Here is a 25232-nt window from a genome sequence, read left to right as displayed (position 1 = left end):
GACTTACCATCGTCCAGGATGAAGTGAACACACAGCACAAGATATATAAAACACAGACAACAAAAAAGACACAAAATAAAACAAATAAAGCATAATAAAATGTAAACTAATCACAGATTAAGCATCAGAATGTAAAATACCCCCCACCCCTTCAAAAAATACATATAAATAAGGATTAAGCAATTGCTTTTAAAACATTTTCATTTCTGATTAGCTAGTAGAAGGCTTTGGCATATTTGGAATTTATTAATTTAAGGGACTTATAAAGTCAAACGATGGGTATGGTGTAATGTTTTTTATGCATGCCAAATTTTAAAAAATGTCTTAGGGAAATAGTCTTCTTCCTTTTTCGGCCATAAACGTCTCTTTTGTTAGTAAAGGTTGGCGACCCCTGGCCTAGACGTTTCACTAAACCTCGCTGTCAGTAATAGCCTGTTATGGATGCTGCAGTACCGTCTCCCGCCACACGATGTCGCCATTTTCCCCCGCGAGCGGAGAACAGACCGCCACGCCTGTAGGCGGACCAGCACAGTCGTAGCCTGTATCGTCAGACCAGACATAGGATACAGACAACAACAGTGACAGATCAAGACCGCATTTCTGTTTGCAACCAGCTATGGGTGTAGTCTGAAAAGTGGATACAGTAGCGCACCGCAATATACCTCGAAGTTTTATCCTCATGAAGGAGCTCCGTCCTGGCTGAGTTTGGGAGATGGGAGTACTCAACATTGCAGACCAGGTAGGCTGAAAAGAGAGCGCTCCGTGTTTGTGCTGTGGCGCAGTCTATTTGCTGGGAAATATGTTGCTCTTGTGCGCAACATATTACGTCTTACAGGCGGATCGGCTTGTTTTCGTTTTTAGCTTATTGCTGGTGCATGTTTATCTACGCTGATACCGGGATCGCAACGGTGTATCCCCCTGCGGTTAGCGATGCTCGGCGGTCATACGTTATCACATACGTTGTTGCACGTCCTGTGTAGGCCCTGGTCTGGGTCGGAGCCAGCTCTGGAGCAGAATTAGCCAGCTAGCTAATTTAGCTAGCTGACGTCAGTAGAGAGACAAGGGCCTGTAGGCCTCAGCCAGGGCTTAGGGTATTTACTGGAAGGAAACAAGAATCGCATTATGGTACTTAACGTTACAATAAAAGCACTAAATGCAACCTTTAACGTAAGTATAACACATTTAATAATTTCACTGAATAAGTAATCGCTATGACTAAAACGGATCTGTTCGTAGTATGGCTGCAGAATTTCAAGCAATTGCAATAAAATCGCAATATGGGCAAGCGCTGTATCCAAATCACAGAACCAGAAACAAATCGCAATTTTCTGAGATTTTCAGTGATTATAACGGTTTGATGAGGTGCTGTAGTGCTGCATAGATGACCTGGCCTTTACATTTTGTTCTCCAGATGGAAGAAAACATGTTAGTTTGATACAGACCTCAATACATATCACTCCATCACGATTCCAAGTCTTTTTTTTTTTCAGTGAACATGAAAATTGCAACGCAAAACTGATCATTTCCATCAATCGTATCGTAATTTCAGTCGAAACAGTAGCAATATGACTTTTCTTTTTCTTTTTTTTTAAATTATTTAAATTGTGCAGCCGTGGCTCGTAGTGTGATGGAGCTGGACCGAGTCGTCGCTCCGGATCAACGTTAATTTTATGCATCGTTATCACAGCAGTAACTTAGCAGGTTATTTCTGTATTGCAGCCTCCTCTGGTCCAGGCCATCTTCAATCGTAATGCTGAAGAAGTTCAACTATTATTGCACAAAAAGGAGGATGTCAATGCACTGGTATGTATGCAAAACTGGTTCCTATCCTGAAGGACGTAACGGTTAGACATGAAAATCTAACATCATACTCACTTTAACTGATCATGTGCTTGTCCCATCAGGACCAAGAGCGCCGTACGCCACTTCATGCTGCTGCCTGTGTGGGTGACGTCCATATAATGGACCTCCTCATTGAATCAGGTGAGTGAGTTGGATGCATTTCTTATGGGCTTGGCTGTGTGTTAAGAATTTGGACTCTGTGTTAGTGAAATGTGGTGCATACTCTGTTCTTTGTCAACAACCCAACAGACACACCCTCAGTGACTGTCTACATGCACAGTAATTTTCCACTATATGATTATATTCTGCATTTCTGAATTAGGCCTTTTTTTTAATTGAACATTTTCAGATGAAGGTATGTGGAGTATGCTGGTATTATTCAGGTTTTAAGTGCATACTTTGAATGTGTGCATGGTGCGTTCAGAATATGCATCTCGATTTGGGTTTGCGAGGCTGGAATAGAGATGTGCACAAAAGCAAAGCACACATTTCAGGTGGCTAGAAGGAGAAACACATGTAAGGCTTGGTGTCGGACTTTGATACTTTTATAGCGCAGACTGAATTGCTACAATACTATCAAATGCCTTGTCATTTGACACCAACTTTCAATACTTAAGAAGTAAATCTCTTTGTGAATGAGCAAATACGTAGGCAACACTCTTGTGCCCAAATCTAATAATGCTGTCGTTCGGCTTCCTAAAGTTACACATTGCGGAGGAAAAACAAGACGTTACAACCAGAGACGGGGAACATTGTTTTGTGTTTTTTTTTTTTTTTTTAACCACCAGGTGTTTGAACACTTTATTCCTTTAAAGTGAGTAATTGAACCGTAAAATGTAATGCAATTTTCTTTTTGTTAAAATGGATTTGGTGTTGAAAAAAATACTGTTTTGGAACTGGGATTAAACATTATGAAACAGTTGGATGTCAACAGTTTTTCGGATATGCGCAAATATACCAACGCTGACCTTTTCAAGAATGTGGCTGGGCGAATTAAAGAGGGAGGCTGCGTTCACATAAAGCCACCACCAGTGGAAAAATCCTATTTCGATGCTAAGAAACAAAATGCTTCAATCGGCTCCAGCTATTCACTTTTCCATAATCAAGAGTTTGCTAGGCTGCTTGTAAACTTTTTTGGAATAAGAGCAAAAACTGGAATATTTTGTGCATGTTGAATGTAAACTGCAGCAACAAGATTGTGATGTGATTAAAACTAGCCGATTTTTTTTGTTTCGCTTTTTCTTTTGTCTGCAGGTGCCACTGTAAATGCTAAAGATCATGTATGGTTGACCCCGTTGCACAGGGCGGCTGCTTCCAGGAACGAAGTAAGCAATAAACTCATTTCCGTTTGCCATTTCAAACAGTCTAATTATCTCTCAGTCTCATGACTTCATCCTTTAATTCTGTTATGTATTCACCCACAGCGATTATAGAACTGCACCAAAATATTGTGCTGACTGAAGGCAATGCAGCAAACCGCAGATATGATGTACGCTTTAAGCTCCTGTGATTCCTTTCTTCTCCCCAGAGAGCAGTGGGTCTGCTGCTGAGACGTGGAGCAGAGGCGAACGCACGAGACAAGTTCTGGCAGACACCGCTGCATGTGGCGGCTGCCAACCGTGCCACCCGCTGCGCAGAGGCCCTGCTGACCCAGCTGAGCAACCTGAACATGGCAGATCGTACCGGCAGAACTGCCCTGCACCATGCAGCTCAGAGCGGGTTCCAGGAGGTCAGACATTACTTCCTTTTCTTCCCCAGCTTTTAATAAAAAAAAAAATAGAGAGCATGGTTCTTCTACAGTTTTATTTATTTGTCGTACAGATGGTGAAGCTGCTGCTGAACAAAGGGGCCAACCTGAGTGCCATCGATAAGAAGGAGAGACAGCCTATCCATTGTGCTGCTTACTTGGGTAAGCAACTTTTGCTTTCTTGCCAATGCTGCGCAGACAGCGCGCATTTTCATTGTCAAATACCGATAAAAGCTCCCATTGTTCCTGGCCAGTTTTGCTTAGATGAGGAGGAATAACATGGCCAAGTCCTTGTGCCACAGTCTGGGGGTCAAAGACACTACAGGCACAGAATGAACAAATGATTGTTTCTCATTTACTTAAAGGGCCATTGTGCAAGATTTACAGGGGTCTATTGGTAGAATATGGAATATAAATAAGTATCCTTTCATTAATGTATAATTACCTGAAAATATCAGTCGTTGTTTTCATTACCTGAGAATGAAACGCTTCTATCTGCTATAGTATCTATATCTGTATAGTTAGCTTTTTAGATGAAGAAAGAGAATAAGTCAGAGAGTCTAACTCTTTTGCCTTTCGTGTGAAATGAAGACTGCTTTGCTCGGGCCTCTCTTGAAAAAGATTTTATGAAATTGAAGTTATCTGTCTAGTAGTTGTTTGAGTGATTGTATAGCTCAGCCAAGTTTTATAGGAAGCCAAGTCCACTTATAGAGATGAAAAGGTATGAAAATTTCACCTCATTGTCAGAGTGACCAGCATTATCATTATCACTGTTGCAGTATCGTAAAAATGTGCTGAAATCATTTTCACCAAGTTTTATATTGAAAACCTCTCAATGAATTCAAATGGCATCATGTCTTGAGTGATGTCAGTGATTTCATTGGTGCAAAACAAAACCATGTTGCTGCTGCACCTGCTGCTACTGAGAGTTTGCTAACTTTGGTTGATGCTGGGCAGTATTTCCCCTGAAACATGAAACTTTTTGATTTGTTTAATTGGCCGCCCTTTTGTTTATGGCGCAATAACATCTGACTTAATATGATTAAGAAATTAAACAGGACCTAATAATTTTGAGCATACAAAAAAACGCAAATAAACATGTCATTTACCACAGCTGCAAAGTGCTGGAAAAGTTTGAAAATGCTTGAAAAGTACTTGAATTTGACTTTGGAAAAGGTGTAGGAACCCTGTGCGCTGCCTTGTTTCTACTGCAACCCACGACAGCAAACCAAACACTGGCTCTAGATAGTTTTTTGGAAAAGGGAGGGTGAGGCGACATGTTTACTGTCTGCAGGCTCATCGCTAGAAAATAAATCTTACACACCTACACACTTGTCCTTTAAATTTCTTTATCTATGGTCATAATTGCTGTCAAATTTAATGTAATTTGTGTTAGAGATAATAATGAAATGTCTTCTTTTCTTTTATGGTCTCCATAGGGCATGTGGAGGTTGTGAAGTTGCTGGTGTCCCGCAGCGCAGACAAGAGCTGCAAGGATAAGCAGGGCTACACACCTCTCCACGCTGCTGCTGCAAGCGGTCACATCGAAATTGTAAAGTACCTACTGAGGATGGGGGCAGAGGTGAGGGATTTAGCATTGATTTTTTTGTTTTGTTTTGTTTTCTTTAAACTAGCCAAATTAAGTTGCCCTATTGTCTGTTTTATTAAATGTCACAGGGTATAGCCAACAGTCTTTCGTCATCTGACACTTATTTTAAGATTTCCAGGAATCCTTCCTCTCAGGCTCGAGGCACAGTCTGATCTTGTTTGTGATTTACTGTCAGATTGATGAGCCCAATGGCTTTGGAAACACTCCGCTCCATGTGGCTTGCTACATGGGGCAGGAGGCAGTGGCTACCGAGCTGGTGAACCATGGAGCTAATGTGAACCAGCCCAACAAGTGCGGCTACACCCCTCTGCACCTGGCTGCCGTCTCCACCAACGGTGCCCTCTGTCTGGAGTTGCTGGTCAACAATGGGGCAGATGTCAACCAGCAGGTATGAAATGCTATTTCCTCTACTTACTATGCCTCATTTATTCCTATTAGTCGTAACTGTGTAATTTGGTGACAAAGTGTTCCTTGTACAGATGTGGTTGTGTAATACATTTTGTTTATGTTTGGTAAGCCTGTTATTAAAATGAAGGTCATTTAGATGTAATTTAGTTTTTTTACACTAGACTTCAAGCTAGAGATTTAAAGAAAAGTGTGCGCTCGCGTTTGGATTGTAGCTCCGGTCGAAAGTAATTAAAACGACATATGGCGTTGGATGTGAAGAAGGAGAGAAGAAAATACACGTTCTGTTTCTGCTTATGGAAGCTCTTTCTCTCACAGACGCTTTTACCTGCCAGAAATGGCAACATCAGAAATAGAATCAGATTTATTGCCAACTAGGTTTTCACATACAAGAAATTTGCTGTGGTATGTCTGTACATCATGAGCATACTATGAGAAAAGTGTAGTTAAACATGAAGAACAGAAGAAAATATGTACAATATGACTGCTATTTTTAACACTTTGCACAAAAATATGCAAAATATCGTCCAGGATATGTGCAAAAGTTCACAGTATAAAGAATGGCTTTGTTCTCTGTGACTGTAGCAGCTTCCTGAAGCCTACCCCTAAAAGTCAAATTCATCAGTGAGCTGATTCTATTGTAATGATCTCTGAACTACACTTATAGAGTAACTTGAAATGGAAATTTCCCATGCTTTTGTGTCCAAGTAGGAGTTTTGTTAATTGGTTAAGTATTGACAGCCCCAAACAGGCAATTCATTCCTTTGGGGCAGGTGAGTGCACATGTCAAAGTGTGTCCTCCAAAAGTGCTCATTTTGCCACTGATTGTTATTTTAAGTGTCTGACAGCATTATGGAAGGGATTCCTACAAAGATGGTTCTTTTTGTTAGAGAGTAAGATTCTTTTTGTTTAACCAGAAATGGCTAGAGCCACCAAACTCCTACAAAAACGCGACAGAAACGAGACGAAACTCATCAAAACCGTGTTGGTTTGTCTCAACTGTTCTAAAAATCACCAGCTCTGGTTTGGTTGAAATAAATCCTTAATTCACAGTGTTAAATGTGAAAGTATTCTGGCTGATGTTTAACCTCCCCTCACTACTCTTAATATTTTCACCTACCTTGATAAATTAAGGGTTTATTTCGACCACACCAGAGATACTGGAACGGTGTACAGACAAACAAGAGTTTTAGTGAGTCTAGACTTGTTTGTCATGTTTTGAATGAATTGTGTTTTACAATGATAAAATTACTGTTGCGGTAAATGGAGTCTGATGGCGTTGGCAAGGGCGATAAAACAGCTGCTTCTGATCAAACAAAAAGGTCCATCTCCGCAGCGATCCTTTTTATAATGTTGTCAGACATTTAGAATAACAATCTGAGCCTGTCAGTGACAAAAACGACCACTTCTAGTAGACGTACTTTGACAGTGTGCAATTGTCTCCAAGGATTATACTGCAGCCCGCTACACAGCTGACAGCTGCAGCGGTCTCGCTCAATACAAGACCAATTTAAAAAATCAGTCACTCAGACATAAAAACAAGAGAAAATGGGATCTAGTTTGAAAAATACCAACGTTGCACTTTAAGATGAAATAACATGGTTTTATATTGTTTGTTTTGTGTTTTTTTTTTTTACCCTCATCAGAGCAAAGAAGGGAAGAGCCCCCTGCACATGGCAGCCATTCATGGACGCTTCACACGCTCTCAGATCCTCATCCAAAACGGTAATGACGACATGACTGATGTGTGAGAAAGTGTTTTTGCAGACTTTTCTCCCCTCCTAATGGGCTTTTATTCACTCCATCTTCCCTACTGTCCATCAGGTGGGGAAATTGATTGTGTGGATAAGTATGGCAATACTCCTCTCCACGTTGCTGCTAAGTACGGCCATGAACTGCTGATCAGCACTCTGATGACCAACGGAGCAGACACGGCCAGGTATCGGAAAAGCCTTAAGTGGTATTACTCATAAATATGTGGTTGTAAAACACAGTAAAGCCCAGGCTTTTATGCAGAAAAGTATTGATGTATGTGGGTATATACTGTAAGACAGCTGGGTTTAAATGGGGTCACAGTTTGCCATTAACTTTTTAATTTCTAACCTTCTGTTCTGTCTCTTTTTGATAATTCCAGACGTGGGATCCATGGAATGTTCCCCTTGCACTTAGCTGTGCTGTACGGGTTTTCAGACTGTTGTCGCAAGTTACTCTCCTCAGGTCTGTCTTTGTTCCATAAAGTACATATGAGCACTCTGACTAACTTCTCTATCGAAGCTGAAATACACTTGAGCATAACTGTAACCGCCATCTGTTTCTTCATTATTCCTGCAGGTCAGCTGTATAGTATAGTTTCATCTATGAGTAAGGAGCACGTACTATCGGCTGGGTTTGACATAAACACCCCTGACAACTTTGGGAGGACCTGTCTACACGCTGCTGCCTCTGGAGGGTAAGATGCGGAATCTGCTTAGTCACGGGAATATTACAGGTCCCCTCCAGACATGTTTTTAAAACATACACTGTATATAAGTAGTGTGCTTGGGGCAAGAATGTGTGTCTGATAATGTTATTTCCATGGAAAAAAGTATAATTTCCCCATTCAAGTCCTTAAAAATACATCTACTCCTTTTGCCCTATTAAAGGAGTAGAATACGTAACTTTTGTTAATTCCTGAAGTTTTCCTGCTGGACACAAGATGATTCCTACTTCACTGTGAAGTCCACTCTCAGTGTATGTGCGTTGGAGTCTTCGGGTTTCTACATAATAGGACAGGATTGACTTAACTTGTTCAGGTCCTCAGAGTCTTAAAAAGTCTTACATCCATCCACATCACACAGGTGCTGGAAACCCTTGAGAACACTTGAATTTTACTTCACTACTTTCACTTGAAACATTTATTTTATGTTTTTATTTTGCAATAAACAACCAGAATTATAAGTAATTTACCACAACTGGAAAAGCTTGAAAATCCATGTTGAAAATTCTTGAAAAGTGCTTGAATTTGAATTTGGAAAAGGTGGAGAAACCCTGGATTGATTCCAAATGTTGTATCACATGTCATCTGTAACACAACTTAATTTAACCCCTGTGATCATCTTTCTTTGCAGAAATGTTGAATGTCTGAACTTGCTCTTAAGTAGCGGTACCGACTTGAATAAGAGGGACATAATGGGAAGGTGAGTCTCCCGTAATCCTTGTTACAAGTCTTTTTAATTTGCTGCTAATTTCCCTGATGCTGCGACAGTTATTTGGGTGTCATTCTCATCGTTCTAAGTGACTGTATTCTCTCTTCTCTGTGCATCCTCCCTACAGGACACCGTTGCACTATGCGGCTGCTAATGGGAGGTACCAGTGCACTGTGACCCTGGTGAGCGCTGGCGCTGAGGTCAACGAGCCTGACCAGACAGGCTGTACTCCCCTGCACTACTCTGCCGCCTCCCAAGCCTTCAGCAGGTTGGAAAACTAGTCTCTCTTATGCTGCTCAATCTGTCAAGCCCAGTTCAGTCCAAAGATTCACAGCGAGACAAGTTGAAACTTGCATCTATTTCCAGTGTGCCGGTCTGCACTCCTTGAAATCTGCCAGTTTACACCAGTGCAACTAGATGAGACGATGTACCGTTTCCATAGCAACAACTCACTGTACTTCTTTTATAACTGCTGGCTTTTCAGGCTTTTTTGTATCTGGATGTTATTTGTAGTCTCTTTAAAATATAAATGAGCAGAGGGATAGTAAGTTACTTGCTACAGTTGCATTTCTAGTATTGATGAAACGGCTAAAGCGTAAGAAAAACAAGAGGGTGGGCCTGGGCTGTAAAACAATAGTGATATGTATTGACAAATAGACACTTGAAAATTGTTCGAGAAAATATTAAGTAATTTGAGTTGAATGCAAACTGCCACGAAAGGACATAATAAATATGTCCTGGCTATTATGTCCCTTGATAGAGGAGCATGCTTCGAGTGACATGCAAAACATTTAAGAGATGTGTTGTTCAGTGGCACAACCAACATGTAACACAACAACGACAACAGAAACGGCACAGAGTGAGAAAACAAGTGCAGATGGTGGGGAAATGGATGATTAAAAAAAGACAGCTCAGTAAGCATCAACAAGCTCTCTTAGATTGAGTGCAGCTATTTACACAACACAGCAAGGAATGTGAAGTTTTGCAGCTATGTATCTGTTTACTGATTCAAAGCATTTGTCGATCTTCTCAGAGTTGATCGTCATTTTTCTGGGAACCATCAGAACGATGAGGACGAGGCGAAGGAGTCATACTTGTGAGTTCTTCTCTTTGCTCTCTTGCAGTTGACCACGACTAATGTGATCTGGGCTTCAAATTCAATAAACTGACACAAATTTGTCTGTGTAAATCATCTGTGTCTAAAGGCCCCTGAATTCTTCTTCACCCCTCTTTATCTCTGCATTTTCTGTCGTCTTTTAACACCAGCTGCTTGGAGCATCTTTTGGACAATGGTGCTGATCCATCGATGGTCAACTCAAAGGGTTACAGTGCTGTTCACTATGCAGCTTACCATGGCAACAAACAGAACCTGGAGTTGGTGAGTTTTTCTGTTTTAATCTGAAATCACTTCACAACGTAAAAGGATCATTTAGCTCATTTGAAGTGGGGTTGTATGAGATATTTATCAACAGTCATTGTATTACCTGCAGTAGATGACAGTCGGCATGCCCCAGGTTTGCATAAACTGAACAAGTACCAGTGCCAGAAGCAAAGCAATGTACTGCTGTGGACAGGGCAAGCACCCAAATGCATTTTAGTCAGTTTAAGATTTTCACCACTTTTCTTTGCTGTCAGACAGACATTTCTGATGAGAAAGCAATTATTTCTCCAAACAATCCAGACTCCTTTGGCAAAATCAGTAATTTCACAGAACACAAGAGTTTCTGGTCTGCTGCTGCCTCAATTGGTTGGTTGGTTTGTATCATGTGTGACTTCTGTATTTTAAAAGGTTAGTTCAGATTCGCCAAAATGACACAAGAACACAAGCAAACTAATCGATCGAGGCAGCAGTAGACCAGCAACCATCTCCTTGTTCTGCAGGGTAAAAATACTGTTTTTGCCAAAGTGGTCTGGTGACTTTGGAGAGAGCAATATTTGGCTCATATAATGGTGGTTTCCCAGCAAAATAGGCTGTCTCATGGCGAAGTTTTTATTGATCGGACAAATCTGATTTGTCATTGTTGTTTTCAGAGGGCTTTGTAAGGGGCTAAAATATGTTTTGTTACTGACACTGTCCATAGCAGTACATTGTTTAGTTTCCATGTTTCTGCTCTGCAAACTTGGGCCGTGTTGATCGCAATCTACTGAAGTTAATACACTGACAGTGGATTAAAAAAAAAGTACCTCATACAACCCCACTTCAAATAATCTGAACTATCCCTTTATCTCAGCAGATGTATTAATCAGTCACACATGGCACGCACTGATACACATATTCCACCCAAACAGTTGTCACAAATCTGATCCACGGTAGATGTTAGACTCGCTTAGGTCAACACATGAATTTAGTTATTCCATTTTCCACTTTCCATTTGAGTGAAATATATTTTCAGAAGTAGTCAAGTGATGTTGAGCCAAAATTATAAGTTAATAGGATTGTTTTTGTAGTGTGACAAATGTTGGATATAGATGTTGATTAGGATTGATGTGTAGCATGTTGTGTTTTACTTCTTTCCTCTGTACATTTAATGAAATTCACTGTTGTGGTTTTCTTTTAGCTCCTGGAGATGTCTTTTAATGCACTAGGAGACATAGAGAGCAGTATTCCTGTCAGTCCACTGCATCTTGCTGTAAGTATCTCTCTGGCTCGACACCCGCAGTAATCGACCTCTTAATGTTGACCAAATCCGAAGTTGTGACTGCGCTCCTCTGTTCCCTCAGGCTGACAAGGGCCACTGGCAGGCGCTGCGTGTGCTGACGGAGACCGCAGCCTACGTGGACATGCAGGACGCCGCAGGCCGTTCTGTGCTCTACTTGGCTGCCCAGAAAGGCTTCGCCCGCTGTGTGGAGGTACTGTTGGCTCAGGGGGCCTCCTGTCTCCTCAATGACAACCGCCTCATGTGGACTCCAATTCATGTTGCAGGTATACTGCCCTCTGCTGGATGATTTCATGGCATAGCATTGTGTCTGATTACCACCCAGAATAGTAATTTTTATGTTATTTAATTATCTCCATTGAACCGTGTTTCATACTAGCTGCCAATGGTCACTCAGACTGCCTGCGCATGATGATTGATTACGGGGAGGAAGGGGATCTCACCAACGTTGCGGACAAATTTGGCCAGTGAGTTGTTTCCTTTGAAAGTGTGGCTTCAGTTTTTACACTCAGCTTTCATAAACAGTAAAGCTAATTTGATCAATGAACATAGAGCGATAAAACATGTCTTAATTGTCACCTCCTTCCCCGTTCAGGACCCCTCTGATGCTAGCTGTTCTGGGAGGTCACACTGACTGTGTCCACTTCCTGTTGGAGAAGGGTGCCTTGCCAGATGCCAAGGACAAGAGGGGCAGCACAGCTTTGCACAGAGGGGTAAGTCAAAAGCACTTCTTGTGGCTACATACTGTAGCAGAGCATGAGCTACACCACACATGCATGCATGAGACTAACTGGTGGATTAAGTTCAGGTGTTAAATAATACATTAGAAGTTAACATTTACAACACAAATAAAAATTACCTTGGAGTGTTTTACCCTCATTCAAATATAGTAATTTAGATAATATAGTTAGACTGGGGACTTGTTTAAAAACCTGTCCAATAAAGTAAAGCTGTACCCAGCAGTGTTGGCCCATTCCCCAGTCAGAAAATATTAAAATTTTAACTGAATGTAATGATGTTTAAAGCTCCTTTTTAAAGTCCTCGTGGTGACATCAGTTTCAAAGTCTTAAAGTGTCAGAGTCATAGAGCCCAGGCCAGAGGTCTGTGCTACTAAGCAGGTTCGACATAGCCAGACTTTTTTCTAAACCTAAAACCACAGGAACATAACTGCTATCATGACGTGGTTATCAACTGTTTTTTGCTAAAGCAGATTTTCTTCAGTAGGCTCTGTGCGCATTCAAATAAAAAGGGGGGTTTGGTGCATCATTTTACTCTTCCTCCGCTCAAAACGGACTAATGCTGTCGATAAAGAAACAAAAAAAAAAAACCAGAGCCATGAAGAATATTTAAAAATATTACAGCAGAAAGCAACGCAGTTGCTACGAAGAAGGCGAGAGAGGAGTGTTGAGATATTTGTAATCTGTATTTGTAAATTAATATATTTATTTTACCACTCAATGCATTCTTAATGCCTGTCATTTATTTCTGACAGTCACACACTGTTAAGCTCTAAACATTATATGCAAGAATTGCTTTTAGCTCTGACACTGGTCTATAATGAAGGACACGTGAAAATTTAGTCTTTTTGTGAGATTATGTTTTTTGATTGAATACCAAAAGCCCAAACAGTTTTCTGATTTTTTTTTAAATGTTCTACTAGCTGCAGTATCAGCAGTGTAAAACAGACAATCAAAAAATAAGGACCAAACATTAAAACATCATTCAAAATGGTCTGTAGTTGCTTCATTGTTCTTTTAGTGTGTGCCTGACATGTTGTGTTAATATGATCTTTATCACACGGGGGGGGGGGGGGGGGGGGGATATTTTCTGCATCACCAGCTGAATGCATGTAAGCTCTTGTTACTGCGATTGCACGGCTTCATATGGTGACATTACTAACGTACGGTTCAACAGGTTTACATATGTAATGTATTCTCTCAGCTGAGAATCTGTGGTGCTTTTTACAGCTGATTTAATCGGAAGCTCTGAGCATAACCTCCTCTGGAACAGGTTAGATGTCCAGCATGAGTTACCATGGTGATCAAGCCTTTATGACATTGAAAACTCTGATTTTAGACTCCAAGAACGTAGCCTGGTTCTAATTAAGACCGGTGTGATCCTGAATACATAACAAAGCAATGTGAAGGGAGTTATTCCTATCCTTAAAATAAATAAGTTAGAATTGCTATTTTAATCAGTCCCAGTTGTTGTTTTAATGAGTGTGATCTCATCGCCCCTCGCTGCTCTTTGCGCAGGCGGTGTTGGGTCATGACGACTGTGTGACAGCCCTGCTGGAGCACAAAGCTTCTGCACTGTGTCGGGACGCCCAGGGTAGTACACCGCTGCACTACGCTGCATCCAGAGGCCACACAGAGATCCTGGCCAGTCTGGTGCAGGCCGCCATGGCAACAGACCCACAAGATAAACTGCTGGACAACAAACAATACACCCCATTACACTGGGCTGCTTACAAAGGTTTGTTCAGTTTGATCAACTGAAAACTGGCTAATCCCTAAAACCAGCAATTAATCACCGTAACATCTGTTGTGTCTGATGCTGAGTGTGTTTGTTCTCAGGGCATGAAGACTGTTTGGAGGTTTTACTTGAATTTAAAACATTTATCCATGAAGAGGGAAACCCTTTCACCCCCCTGCACTGTGCTCTGTGAGTATTAACTTGGCCTATGCTCTTGTCTTGTGTCTTACTGTGTCAAAACTAATTACTTTTAATTAAGGGTGCTCTTTTGATTGATTGGGCACCGATCGTTATCAGCCAGTATTTGTTTTAAATAGTCTGACCGGTGTTCTCTATAAAGGCAGATCGGATAACAAAGCAGCAGGATCCAAAATTAACACCACCAAGCGTTAAGTGTGGGTCGATTTTCCATTTGGCGAGTAAATCTGGCTATCTGCCACACTGGCGGGTAAATGTCTACACCAGAATAGTCATGTAATTAAAAAAACTATGCTGAGAGTCTCTGCTGAGTTTTGGTGTCAATTACAGGCAGGCTGTTCCTTCCTCTGCTGTCTGTGTCAGAGTTTGACACACACACACACACACACACACACGGCAAAGCATGCAAGCCTGACTTGAACTTGAACTTTGAAACATGTTGCATTTAAGTGCACCTCGTAAACTAAGACACCTTTACTCGAGTGTCCAAGAAGGTTCTTTTGTTGAAATACATAAGCCTACATCTGTCATTGTTTTCTTGTTCTTTCACTGCAGCATTTTGAATAATTAGATGTTAAAATCATAACAAAATCTTTTTAATTTCTACATAGGCAGATTTTAGAAACCCTGTATCAACAAACGCAACCATATTCTTGTGCAACAGGCCCTCAAGTACCTTTTTGATCATTTTCATGCTGTTTTATACTTGTACTTAATATACAGTGTAGTCAGAAATAGTTAAAGGTGCTTTTGATAACCGTCAACCACTAGAGGTCGCACTCCCCCTGCCCCGTTCCATTGCAGTGGTTGTCAGGTTGCTGCAGTGGTTTCTGAGGAACCAAATGTCGTACGTCTTACACAGAGATAAACAAAACATTCATTCTTGCCCATCAAAAATTTTGAAATTATTTGTTCACAATTTTAACAGATCTTTTAGAAAAAGTGATACTTTTATTCCACACCTTTCTAAAAGCTCTGTGGATGTTAATTTTATGAATGAAACTTTTGAATAAGTAATGCTACCTGATAAATAGAAGGCTTAAAATAGACCCTGTGATCGCTATCAGCTGAGACTGCGATCGGTGATCGGCCCCAAAAATCCTGATCGGAGCACCCTTACTTTTAATCAGAGATCATCATTTGATTAACTTGTTTGTCTTGCTTGTAGGATGAATGGCCACAGCGGTGCTGCAGAGAGGCTGCTGGAATCTGCTGGGGTCCACATGATTAACACCAGAGATGCCAAAGGAAGGTGAGGCAGCAGAACAAAAGAGTTTGTATTGTACCTAGTGTACCAACTGCAATTCAGAAAGAAAGCATGTTAACAAAAGAGCCCAAAGAAATTTCAGTTCTTACAATTGAGGGCTTAGTTGTGTTACCTGAACCTATTCTTTCTTCTGTCTTAATAAATAAGACGGTCGGTAAATCCTTGAGGCTTATACTTAAAGCTTGCCACAGTGCCTGAAGCTGTAACACTGATCGTACCGTCCTTGCCTGTGCCTGTAGGACCCCACTGCATGCTGCTGCATTTGCTGAGGATGTCGCGGGACTTCAGCTGGTGCTTCGCCACGGGGCAGAGATCAATACAGTGGACAAAAGTGGACGCTCTGCTCTGATGGTCGCTGCTGACAAGGGACACAGTGGCACTGTGGGTGAGTCATTGACCCGCTGTTCCTGTGGGATTCTTTTTACTAGCTGTTTTCTCAAGAATACTTTGCTGTTTGTCACACTTCATGCTTGAATAGATCTGTTATGCATTTCCTCTGACTATAATTATCAGATCGGGACATCTGTAGTTGCAGGAAATAAATGCCTTTCTGTCGTTTTTTTTTTTCTTTTTTTCTTTTTTTTTTTGGCCGTGCAGCCATCCTCCTTCACCGGGCCAAGGCTGATCTGACACTGCTGGATGAGAACAGGAACACTGCCCTGCACCTGGCCTGCAGCAAGGTACACAATGCAATTATTCATAAGATCCTGAAGTCAATGCTCCACTGTGTTGTGATCAGCATGAGAAGCATAGTTCCTCTTTAATAAGCAATATTTTGGTGAGGTACACTTTTTGTAATTCTGAGTTACTCTTATAAACATACATTTTTTTCACTGTCTTTTTTCTTTGTCCCCCAGGCTCATGAGATGTGTGCTCTGCTGATTCTGGGGGAGATCCACAGTCCCACACTCATAAACGCCACCAACAGTGCTCTGCAAATGTGAGAAGCTAGAAATGTTTTGAAGCTGTCAGCAAAAAAGTGGGCAAAGAACATAGTGTTTGGGGATTTACTGTAAATACTACACATTTTGTATAAAAGCTCCTCTGGCCAATAGCCTTGAAATTCTTTCCAGGCCACGTTTGTCATTTTTAGTCATTTTAATGGTTCCTCTTTGCTAAATTTATTGTCTTTATTAACATTTTATTTTGGACAAATCTTTGTTCACTCACAAGCAGCACTTGTGCACTATTGTTTTACATCTGGCCATGACTCTGAGGTTAGATCTCTTAATAAAAGTTTAGGTTGTTCTTCACATGTTCTAGGTGATGAGGAGTTGGCCTGCTGGCTGTCTCTTACACTCTGTCTTGTTCTCCTGCAGGCCCCTGCATCTTGCAGCACGTAATGGCCTGGCTACGGTGGTGCAGGCACTGCTGAGTAGAGGAGCCACTGTGCTGGCTGTGGATGAGGAAGGTGAGGCCTTTTTCGTGCTTTGTTAGCCATGTGAAGGATTTATAAAGAATCTTGAATTTAAAATGTTAATTAGTTAGCTAATTCACTGTGAAACATGCATTCTGCTGGTATGTGGAACCACCGCCACCTCCTGAGGGAAATGTTTGTCTCTTTAGCTGCCAAATGCTCCACTATGTTCATCAGCTGCTGTTGAGTGATGAGTAGATTGTGTTCAGTGGGTTTTTAGATCTGAAAACCCATGACCCATATGATCTAAGTGCTCATTCAGGACCCCTGTTCAGCTCAGTTTTTATTGTCCTGCCTGAAACCTAAGACTTTCCTTAAATAAATGTGCTTGTCTAGAAAGAGTTATTAAGAATCTTTACCAGTATTAATCAGTTGAGTATTTTCTTGATTAATTGCTAAATAGTTGTTTGGTCTAGAAAATGTTGGTCAGTGTTTCCCAAAGCGCAGGATAACATCCTCAGATGTCTCATTTTACCCACAACCCAAAGATATTCAATTTTACTGTTGTGGAGGAGTAAAGAAACCCAAAAAACTCTAGGCTGGAGCAGCTTTAAAAAGTTTCCCAAATGTAATTCACGTTATATTGAAGTTTTACATTTGCGCTTACGTGAGTTTGTCATCTCGTCTCGTCTGTCAGGCCACACTCCAGCTCTGGCCTGTGCTCCCAACAAGGACGTGGCTGACTGCCTGGCTCTGATCCTCTCTACCATGAAGCCTTTCCCCCAGCGGGACCCCTCCTCCTGCTCCTGCTCCTCTCCCACCGTCTCCCCTTCCCCGGGTCTCAACTTGCTGAAGCACTGCGGCATCACCGCCACCTGCGCCCCCCTGCCCAGCAACGGCCTCCACAACGGCTACGTCAAAGACCGTCACGGTGCACCGGTCGGCCTGGACGGGTGTCTGTCTGAGTGAGGTCACGCGGCCCCCCTCAGTCAGCTGCTATCACCATCATCACCACCAAGGGGGGGACTCCCTTTAACATTTGGCCCCGAGGACCAGGAGAGCACCCACCCACATGTCTGTTCTGTGTATGTATGTGTTTGTGTGTCTGTGTGTGCGTGAGTGTTTGGTCTTCTCTTGAGGTGCAGTCAAACCTAATATGCAATTAGATCCCATTCCTCCATCTCCTAGTAGTGCTTAATACGTAGAGGCGGTTTGCTCTACAAGGTCACTCAGAAGAAGTGTGGCATCCGAAACAAACACTAGCAATCTGGCCATCTCGAAATCATTTAACCCTTTAAAACCATGTCGACATAATTATATAACCGACATCTAAGAGCATGGAAATCGCTGTCTTTCTCTCTTCATATCATTCAGTATAAAAGGCATATCATGTTTAATCAGTCGTGGTGACCTTGTAGAGGAACATACAGCCTTTCCCAAAAGAATGATCAAAGAGTTTCTTTGTTTGTTTTTTTTGATTATTTTTCTTTCTTTTGTTTTTGTTTTTGTTTTTAATTGTCCGTTAGCTTAGATTTTTATGAAGGAACCACACAAGGGAAAAATCTAAATTTTTTGCTTAAGAGTGCAATGCTTGTGTACTACAGTACAATCCGAAAAATTTGGAAAAGGGTCACAAAGATGTTAATTCCATAGTGTACTTTAAGCGTACGGCCTAGAATTGTTTGGCATTTTAAGATAATTTGGTAAATGCTGCTGAATACGTTAGCACGTCTCCTTCCAAAGGAGAGCCATGTTCGGGTCAGCGTTGCAACATCGATTTGTTCTTTAATGCTGACTTCATGTTTTAAAGATGCTAAATAAGTGTTTGTTAAGCTAGAATGTTTCTAAGCATATAACTTATGACCAAAGTTGATCAACACTATTATGGCTATAAATTATTTATTTGAGATGAACTGTACTGTATAGAGAAAGACAATAGATCTTGATATACCTCGTCAACTCGTTTAGCAGCTGCTTCATCTTCACCCAGGGTCCGTAGGCCTAAATGTTCTCTTTTTGTAGGAACTAGAGAACTACTGTAGGATAGTGACTGACTGAGGCCTTGTTTATTTCTAGATGAAGGCTTTACTAGTAATATCTGCCAACAACACCTCATCAAAGCATCATTATATCTGAGCACATAAATGAACAAGCCATTTCAATTTATTTCCCATCTCTTTAACAGTGTTTCTTGGAAAAAAAAAAAAAAAAAAAGATTTCAGAATTTGAATGGCCTAATTATCGAGAGAGAGCAATCAGTTTTTGGTTTTTAGGCACTCATGATTTTTCTTTTTCTTTTTTAGTTTTGTTTTGTTTTGTTTTTGTGTTTTTTGAAGTTGAACTGGCCATCATCAGCATTGTGGTTTAAACAAGCTCTCACTACACAGGAGAAATTCTGAGCTGGTGAACCAGTCTTAAACATCTAAATAGCTCATATCTCAACTTCTCGGTGGTCAATTTGAACAGATAAAGAGTATTGTCTGCTATTTTTATTGGGCAGTTTTCAAGCAATATTTTCTTTTGGCCTTTTTTTTTTTGGTTATTGAATAGACAATCACTGTCACAAGGGCTTTTGTTTCCCTGGAATGTGTTTTGATTTTTTTTTTTTCTTTTTTTTTTTTTTATTATTATTTCATGAAAAAAAAAATTACCTAAAGACTAAACGAATGGCTCTGTGTGTGCCAGGCATTTTACTGTCAGTGTCAACACAAATGCACTGGATTGCCTTTATGGCATCTCATGAAATGCCTTTTGACCCATGCCTTCCGTAACACATCATTTCAGTTGGATTGCGTAATGGCAGAGTACGATGAACAGCCCTGAGACTGATTATCTTTCCACCCATTTGATAGCGACAGCATTGAACCACAGTATCTAGTGGAAAATAAACTGCCCGGCATATCTTTAATATGTCCCGGCATTATCAATGACCAGGGAGCTGATAATCCCTTATTGAAGCAAATAGGGCTAAGAGGAAAAGGAGAGGGATCTTTGCTTAGGCCAATACCTGTTGTTTAGATTTCAGGAATAGCAGAAATCCAAATATGTGCTTTTTTTGGTGTTCATTTTGTTGTCTCCTCATCCCATTTCTGGTACTAAGCATACTAAAGATGATTGTATCGGACCACTAGAGCTGTTTGTGACTTTTAGATGTTATATCTATGCTATTTTGTCGTTTTTTTAAGACCATCTGCTGGTGGTTAAACTACACTGAGTCAGATTGTTTTCATTGGTGTGATAACTTCATATCCACTGGTAATGAAGTGGCACAATTGCACACATTAGTTGACTGGATGAGAGATGAGGACCTAGACTAGGCTATGTCGTTAAATAACACCCCCCTCCCCCTGCGAAAAAAGTCTTTAGTGTATTTTACTTGATTTAAAGTCCATTTCAAAGCAGTTAATTAGTGTTGTAGATTCGTAGCTGGCATTTCAATTGACCTCCATAACTGATTGAAATGAAATGGAACTAATTGGTGACCCACAGCCTTTGTTCTCTTGATCAATTTATAATTTCCAGGAGAACTGTTATATATTATTATTAATATTAGGGTTAGGTACATATTTTTTTTGTAATCTCAGGATCTGTGCTGAAGCAGCAGACAGAATTTATTAATCCAATCAGATCTCAGCAGGACGATTATGATTAGTCTATGTATTTTTATGTTGTTTTTTTTTGGATGGGATGTTCCATAATTTAATTCCTTTTTAACCCTAATCCCACAGCACTTAATTAGATAGTCAAGCACGCACTTTAGTACATTCAGGTTCTAAGTGTGCAAAATAGAGCAGATGTAATGTATGTACTTATGTTTACATGCATGTGTGTTGCTGCTGAATACAGGAAGGTAGGGTTGCAAAAGAGACAAGCAAAGGCTGCAACAAAATTGTACTCTAACAATGCATTATTTAAAAAAAAAAAACAAGAAAAAAAATGTGCAGTGTCTCTAAGTACTTCGGGACAGTGTCCACTGCCCACTGACTTTTTTTTTTGTGTTAGCTATTTCTGGGCATCCGGCCCGAAAAAAAAAAAAAAAAAGTGACAAGGTTACATTACCCAGCCTACTGTTAATAACACAGACTCTGGCCTAAGTCACTTTAAAGTCAGTCCAGTGATTCAACAGACACCTCAGGCAGGCTCCTCAAAATCCTCTACATACTCTCTCTGCCATCTGTAGGTGCTGTCTGTCTGGGCAGGGATTTTTCTTCTTCTCTTGTGATGTCCTTATCTGACCAGTAAACGGAGCCATTGCCCCCCCTGCAACTGCGCAAGTTGCAACTGAACCCTTTTGTTGTATCACAGTATTCTTATACATGCTTTTTTTATTTGTGTGTACCAGTGAGTGATTGTGCACGGAGCTAGATCACAATTTTGATATAGTTAAAAAAAAAAAAACGGTTGAACAAGTGGAGCATATACAATATATCTGCTGTCAGAAACGGAAAGCAATGAAAGGTCCAATTGTAGCAATAGAGAGTGTGTGTAAATCGTGTGCAGCACAAATATTGCACTGCCATCCATTTAGGCCAATTCAGTAAATCATAGCATAAATGCCAATGGAAGATTTTAAATGCGGGTTAGATGTTATTATAATCTTTGGTCACAAATAAAGGCCTGTTTGCCAAAATGTGTCGAGAGGGGAGGGCGGAACCCCTCTTAGTAAAGCAGCAATGGATTTATGCATATGTTCAAGCAGTTTACAGTCTGACCATCAAATCTGAGCCATGAATTTTCTGACTGAAATGAATGTAGGGTCAGTTTAGAGCAGGACAAAATTTGCTTTCTCCCGACTTTAAACTGTTGCTCTTCATTTGTCTTGCGTAGATATGATTATACAGGTAGCATGTAATAACCTAACTCTCTACATATTATACAGTATGTGTAGTAGTCTTCCTGCATTTGAGGGTCTGGATAGGTCTTTTTGTTTTTTATTTTCTTGGCATTATTGTCGGAGTAATAGGCCTGCTGTCGTGTAATATCACTCTTCTTTCTCTATACATAGATAAGTGTGTGGAGTGTAGCCTATAAGGTAAACAGGAGGACAAGAGTTCAGATGAATTTAAACATTCATGTTCATCCATTCCATTGAGATTGCCTTACAGTACAGTAAAACAAGAGGGACAAAAAGGTCTACAGTAGACATGATCACACATACTCGTAAATAGCCTATATTTGACAGAAATGCACCTAAGCTACACCCATTTAGTGCCATAGAAACCTTTATTTGCCTTTAGACATAAATCATACTTACTTGGTCAGTAACTTATTCAGAAGTAGGCAGGATTATTACAGTTTTGTGTTCAGAGCTGCATGTCTTTTCACCAATTATATTAGTCAAAGAAAAGCTATATAAATATTTGCATGGGATATTAGTACTTAAATGCAAGTATTCTGTTAAAATTTGGTGTCGGTAGAAGTCTATTGTATAATTGGACATTTTTGGAGAATATAGTTAGTCCCTTTCGGTATTGGCAAAGCAATCCCTAGGTTGTGTGTTTATTTAACAAGATGGTTTATAATGTGTGTTACCAGGAAAAAAAAACAACATTTTTGATGTCCAAAAGAGAAAAAAAAGCATGGTATATACAGTATAGAATTGATTTGCCTCAATGGATGTCTCGGTTCTTACTTGAAGTAAATGGCAAATTTCAATTCAACTCTCTGATCCACTGTTGAGCCTTTTGCCTTAAAAAGCTGAAAAAAAAGGAAATGATACCTGGCAGTACCTGATATAAGTTGCATCACCTGTAGAGTTATGCTGCTTGGCTGGATTGCTAAAAAAAAAAAAGATAAAATAAATTCTTGGCTAATTTTGGTCGTCTTACAGACATCTTTTGGGTGTCGAGAAGCACACAAATCAATTGAGGTAGCACATAGCTCAAAGGTTGCCATGGTGCAGAGATTGTTCTGAGAGGTTAGGATATCGCCATATTTGCCACTGTGAATGAATGAATTCAGAATTCACTCGTAAACAATCAACTTTGGCTCCTCTGTCACCCCGAGCCAAAGGACACTGGGGGATAAAAGTGGTGTACCTCATTAAGAAATATTGAAGGAAAGGAAATTCTTATGAAAAATGCTTGTACAGCTATGCTAACAAAGAGTTAAAATCTTGTGATCCATCTTGTCGTGGGTAGTGTAATTCTGCTTAAACCAGCCTAAAAATCAGAGATGTATCTATGCGGAAGTGTTAGATTAGTGTCGGCAGATGTCTCATGTTTCCTACCTTACAAAAGGCGCAGCCAACTGCACCTTGTACTTTTTATTGGACCTGCAGTTTTACCTCATCAGTGATATTTTGTGTGACGACGCTGACATTTATCCTCTGTGATTTCTCTTCTCGTTTTTTCCTGATGCCAGTCGTGTAGATTTCTCTTCTTGTAGTGTGTGTGAGTGACTTTTCAATATATGCATGTCGAACCTAAACATGCACAAGTCCCTTTTTTTAGAACAGAAAGAGCATAGTTTCATCATAACAACCAACAGACGAGTCTGTTATCTGGTGCGGGTCATGTTAGGGCGAAGGCTACAGTCGTAATTTAAGTTGGGAAATGAAGGTAGCTATAAAACTTTACCTCTGATAAGTCAAAAGAATACAATTTTACTGTATGACTAATGCTAGTTTGACCGCCTTCCCTGCCTGCCTGAACTCTTGGTTATTAATTTCCCCCCACCAATAGGACCTGTGTAATATCGAGCACAGTGGTGGCATGGTGCCTTTTATTTGTTACTACCGAAAGGTACGGTCTTCCATTTGTATTTCCCAGAAGCCTTATAATGGGAAAAAGAAATTACACTGAACTGAACGTACACGACTACAGTAGATAGGCTCATATTCCCTCCTGAGCGTGATTATTTCAACCCTATGTGATCTAAGATATAAGAGGAAAAAAAGCCTGAAAAGCTCCTTCTGTATTAGTCTGGATTTCATGACGCATTTCCAGTGACTGAGAGAGTGCTCCCTTTTGGGCGGCGGAATAAATTGCACATTACTGATGCGATTTAGGGCACATCAAACATTGAACGGACGGGGGATCAAATAGTTTGAAAGCACAAATCCAAAGAAGGCACCTCGGGGCTCAGTTGGCTCTCCGAACACCAAGGAGTGAAGGAGCCTGTAGACCAAAATTTAGGCGAAATAGACTAGAGGAGGACAAACATCCGACTCCTCTTTGAGTGCAGAAAACATGAGGTTTGATTGTCAGTAACACATTAACTGTAGAAAGACCATCGTCTGGAGCTTCTTCTGATTGTTCTTCTCCACTCATTCACAATCCAAACCGAGTTGTGAACCGATGCGGTACCTGCGTTCAAGATCAAGTTTTAGGCAAACTGTTTGTTGTGACTGTGTTGCGAATTTGATTGTAGAGATTGTTTTGTGTTCTTTAGGATAGACTGACTACAAGTAGGGGTTGCAGTAGTAGCTGTGTGCAGTGTTAATAACGGTGTGATCATACTAATAGAAGTGACGTAACATTTGTTGTCTTACCGCGGCATTAAGGCATGAAAATCATCTTCTCTCTCTCTTTCTCTCTCTCTCTCTCTCTCAAGCTGACCTCGTTTTGAAATAGACAAAAGATAAAAAGTGCAATAACCTTTTGTTTATCATTGCTTCCTCAGTTGAAAAGAACTCTTATTTAATATGCCCTTTTTGTTATAACACCAAAAGTCACTCATCTGTAGCAAATGAAGGATTTCAAAGTGGTCCTCTTGTTTGTGTTCAGAGAGGTGGCGTTTGATAGTGGAGTGTTTGATATTCCATTCTTAAAACTGTGATCAATGTCCAACTTTAAAAGCTGCCTGCTCAGAGAACGGACTGTGCACAAGTTGACTGATAGATTTTAAGTAGGTGGGTTTTGTTTTTTTTCCTTCTCCTTATGGATGGACTTTGATGGTATTGTAGTTTGGACTTCTGGTTTTATAGCCGGTAGACATGTTCATTTGCATGTGTAGATGTGTATATGCATCCTCTTCCTCCTTGAATGAAATGTTTTCTCAAAAATATTTAGACCTGCTGTCAGTGATGTATGCGGATAAAAGGAAATATGAAATGCCTTATATTTGTTTTCAATGTTAAGCATTAAGGGTTCTTTACGTGTCCCTCCCTTTTCAGCGTGTAGCCTAAAGCTTGTACAGTTAAAGAAACTCATGAGATTTATATCTACTGTATAGCCTATGTGTTTTCAGAATTTGTTACTTGGAGGTCCTTGTGATTGTGGTTTTAGAGAAACATTCCCCTTGAAAGTGCCGTTTGTTTTCACCAGCAGAGGATGCGTCTTGGGGGGGGAAGAAATGTATTTACACGAAGGAAAACAAATGTTCGAAACACTTTCCAGTGTTTACCGTTGAACCTGTTGAACTGAATGACACAAAAGTATTCGTGCAGGTGAAATAAGGCAGCAATCTTCTGATGGAGCACCTTATCGACACGCTCCTTTCTGTGAGCCCACGATGGTAGTAGACTCACACCAAGCTTGATTACTCTAA

At 40.5% G+C, this 25232-nt stretch overlaps 1 protein-coding gene across 1 annotated transcript; it reads left to right on the top strand.

The window, feature by feature from the left end:
• The first annotated feature begins 176 nt into the window (after positions 1 to 176).
• On the top strand, positions 177 to 25031 carry ankrd52a (ankyrin repeat domain 52a). The gene is made up of 28 exons (XM_084720402.1): positions 177 to 739; positions 1720 to 1803; positions 1905 to 1983; positions 3097 to 3167; positions 3371 to 3571; positions 3664 to 3751; positions 5029 to 5171; positions 5374 to 5586; positions 7250 to 7328; positions 7428 to 7542; positions 7738 to 7820; positions 7935 to 8052; positions 8711 to 8779; positions 8916 to 9056; positions 9822 to 9884; positions 10055 to 10166; positions 11347 to 11418; positions 11510 to 11711; positions 11825 to 11912; positions 12041 to 12158; positions 13701 to 13920; positions 14022 to 14109; positions 15287 to 15370; positions 15625 to 15770; positions 15983 to 16065; positions 16243 to 16325; positions 16705 to 16796; positions 17440 to 25031. The coding sequence occupies exons 1-28, from the start codon at positions 713 to 715 to the stop codon at positions 17709 to 17711; spliced, it is 3234 nt and encodes a 1077-aa protein (XP_084576528.1). The 5' UTR covers positions 177 to 712; the 3' UTR covers positions 17712 to 25031.
• Positions 25032 to 25232: the final 201 nt, after the last annotated feature.

Source organism: Lutjanus erythropterus, chromosome 6 (assembly GCF_056507025.1).
Source record: "Lutjanus erythropterus isolate fLutEry1 chromosome 6, fLutEry1.hap2, whole genome shotgun sequence".
Taxonomy (NCBI): Eukaryota; Metazoa; Chordata; class Actinopteri; order Lutjaniformes; family Lutjanidae; genus Lutjanus; species Lutjanus erythropterus.
The sequence above is the reverse complement of the archived record's forward strand: the minus strand, read 5'-3'. Positions and strand labels throughout refer to the sequence as shown.

Coding starts and splice junctions, on each gene's coding strand:
- ankrd52a (XM_084720402.1), top strand. CDS start 713: ATGGGAGTACTCAACATTGCAGACCAG. Junction 8,053..8,710: donor CACGCTGCTGCCTCTGGAGG/GTAAGATGCGGA, acceptor CTTTCTTTGCAG/AAATGTTGAATGTCTGAACT. Junction 16,326..16,704: donor ACCAACAGTGCTCTGCAAAT/GTGAGAAGCTAG, acceptor GTTCTCCTGCAG/GCCCCTGCATCTTGCAGCAC.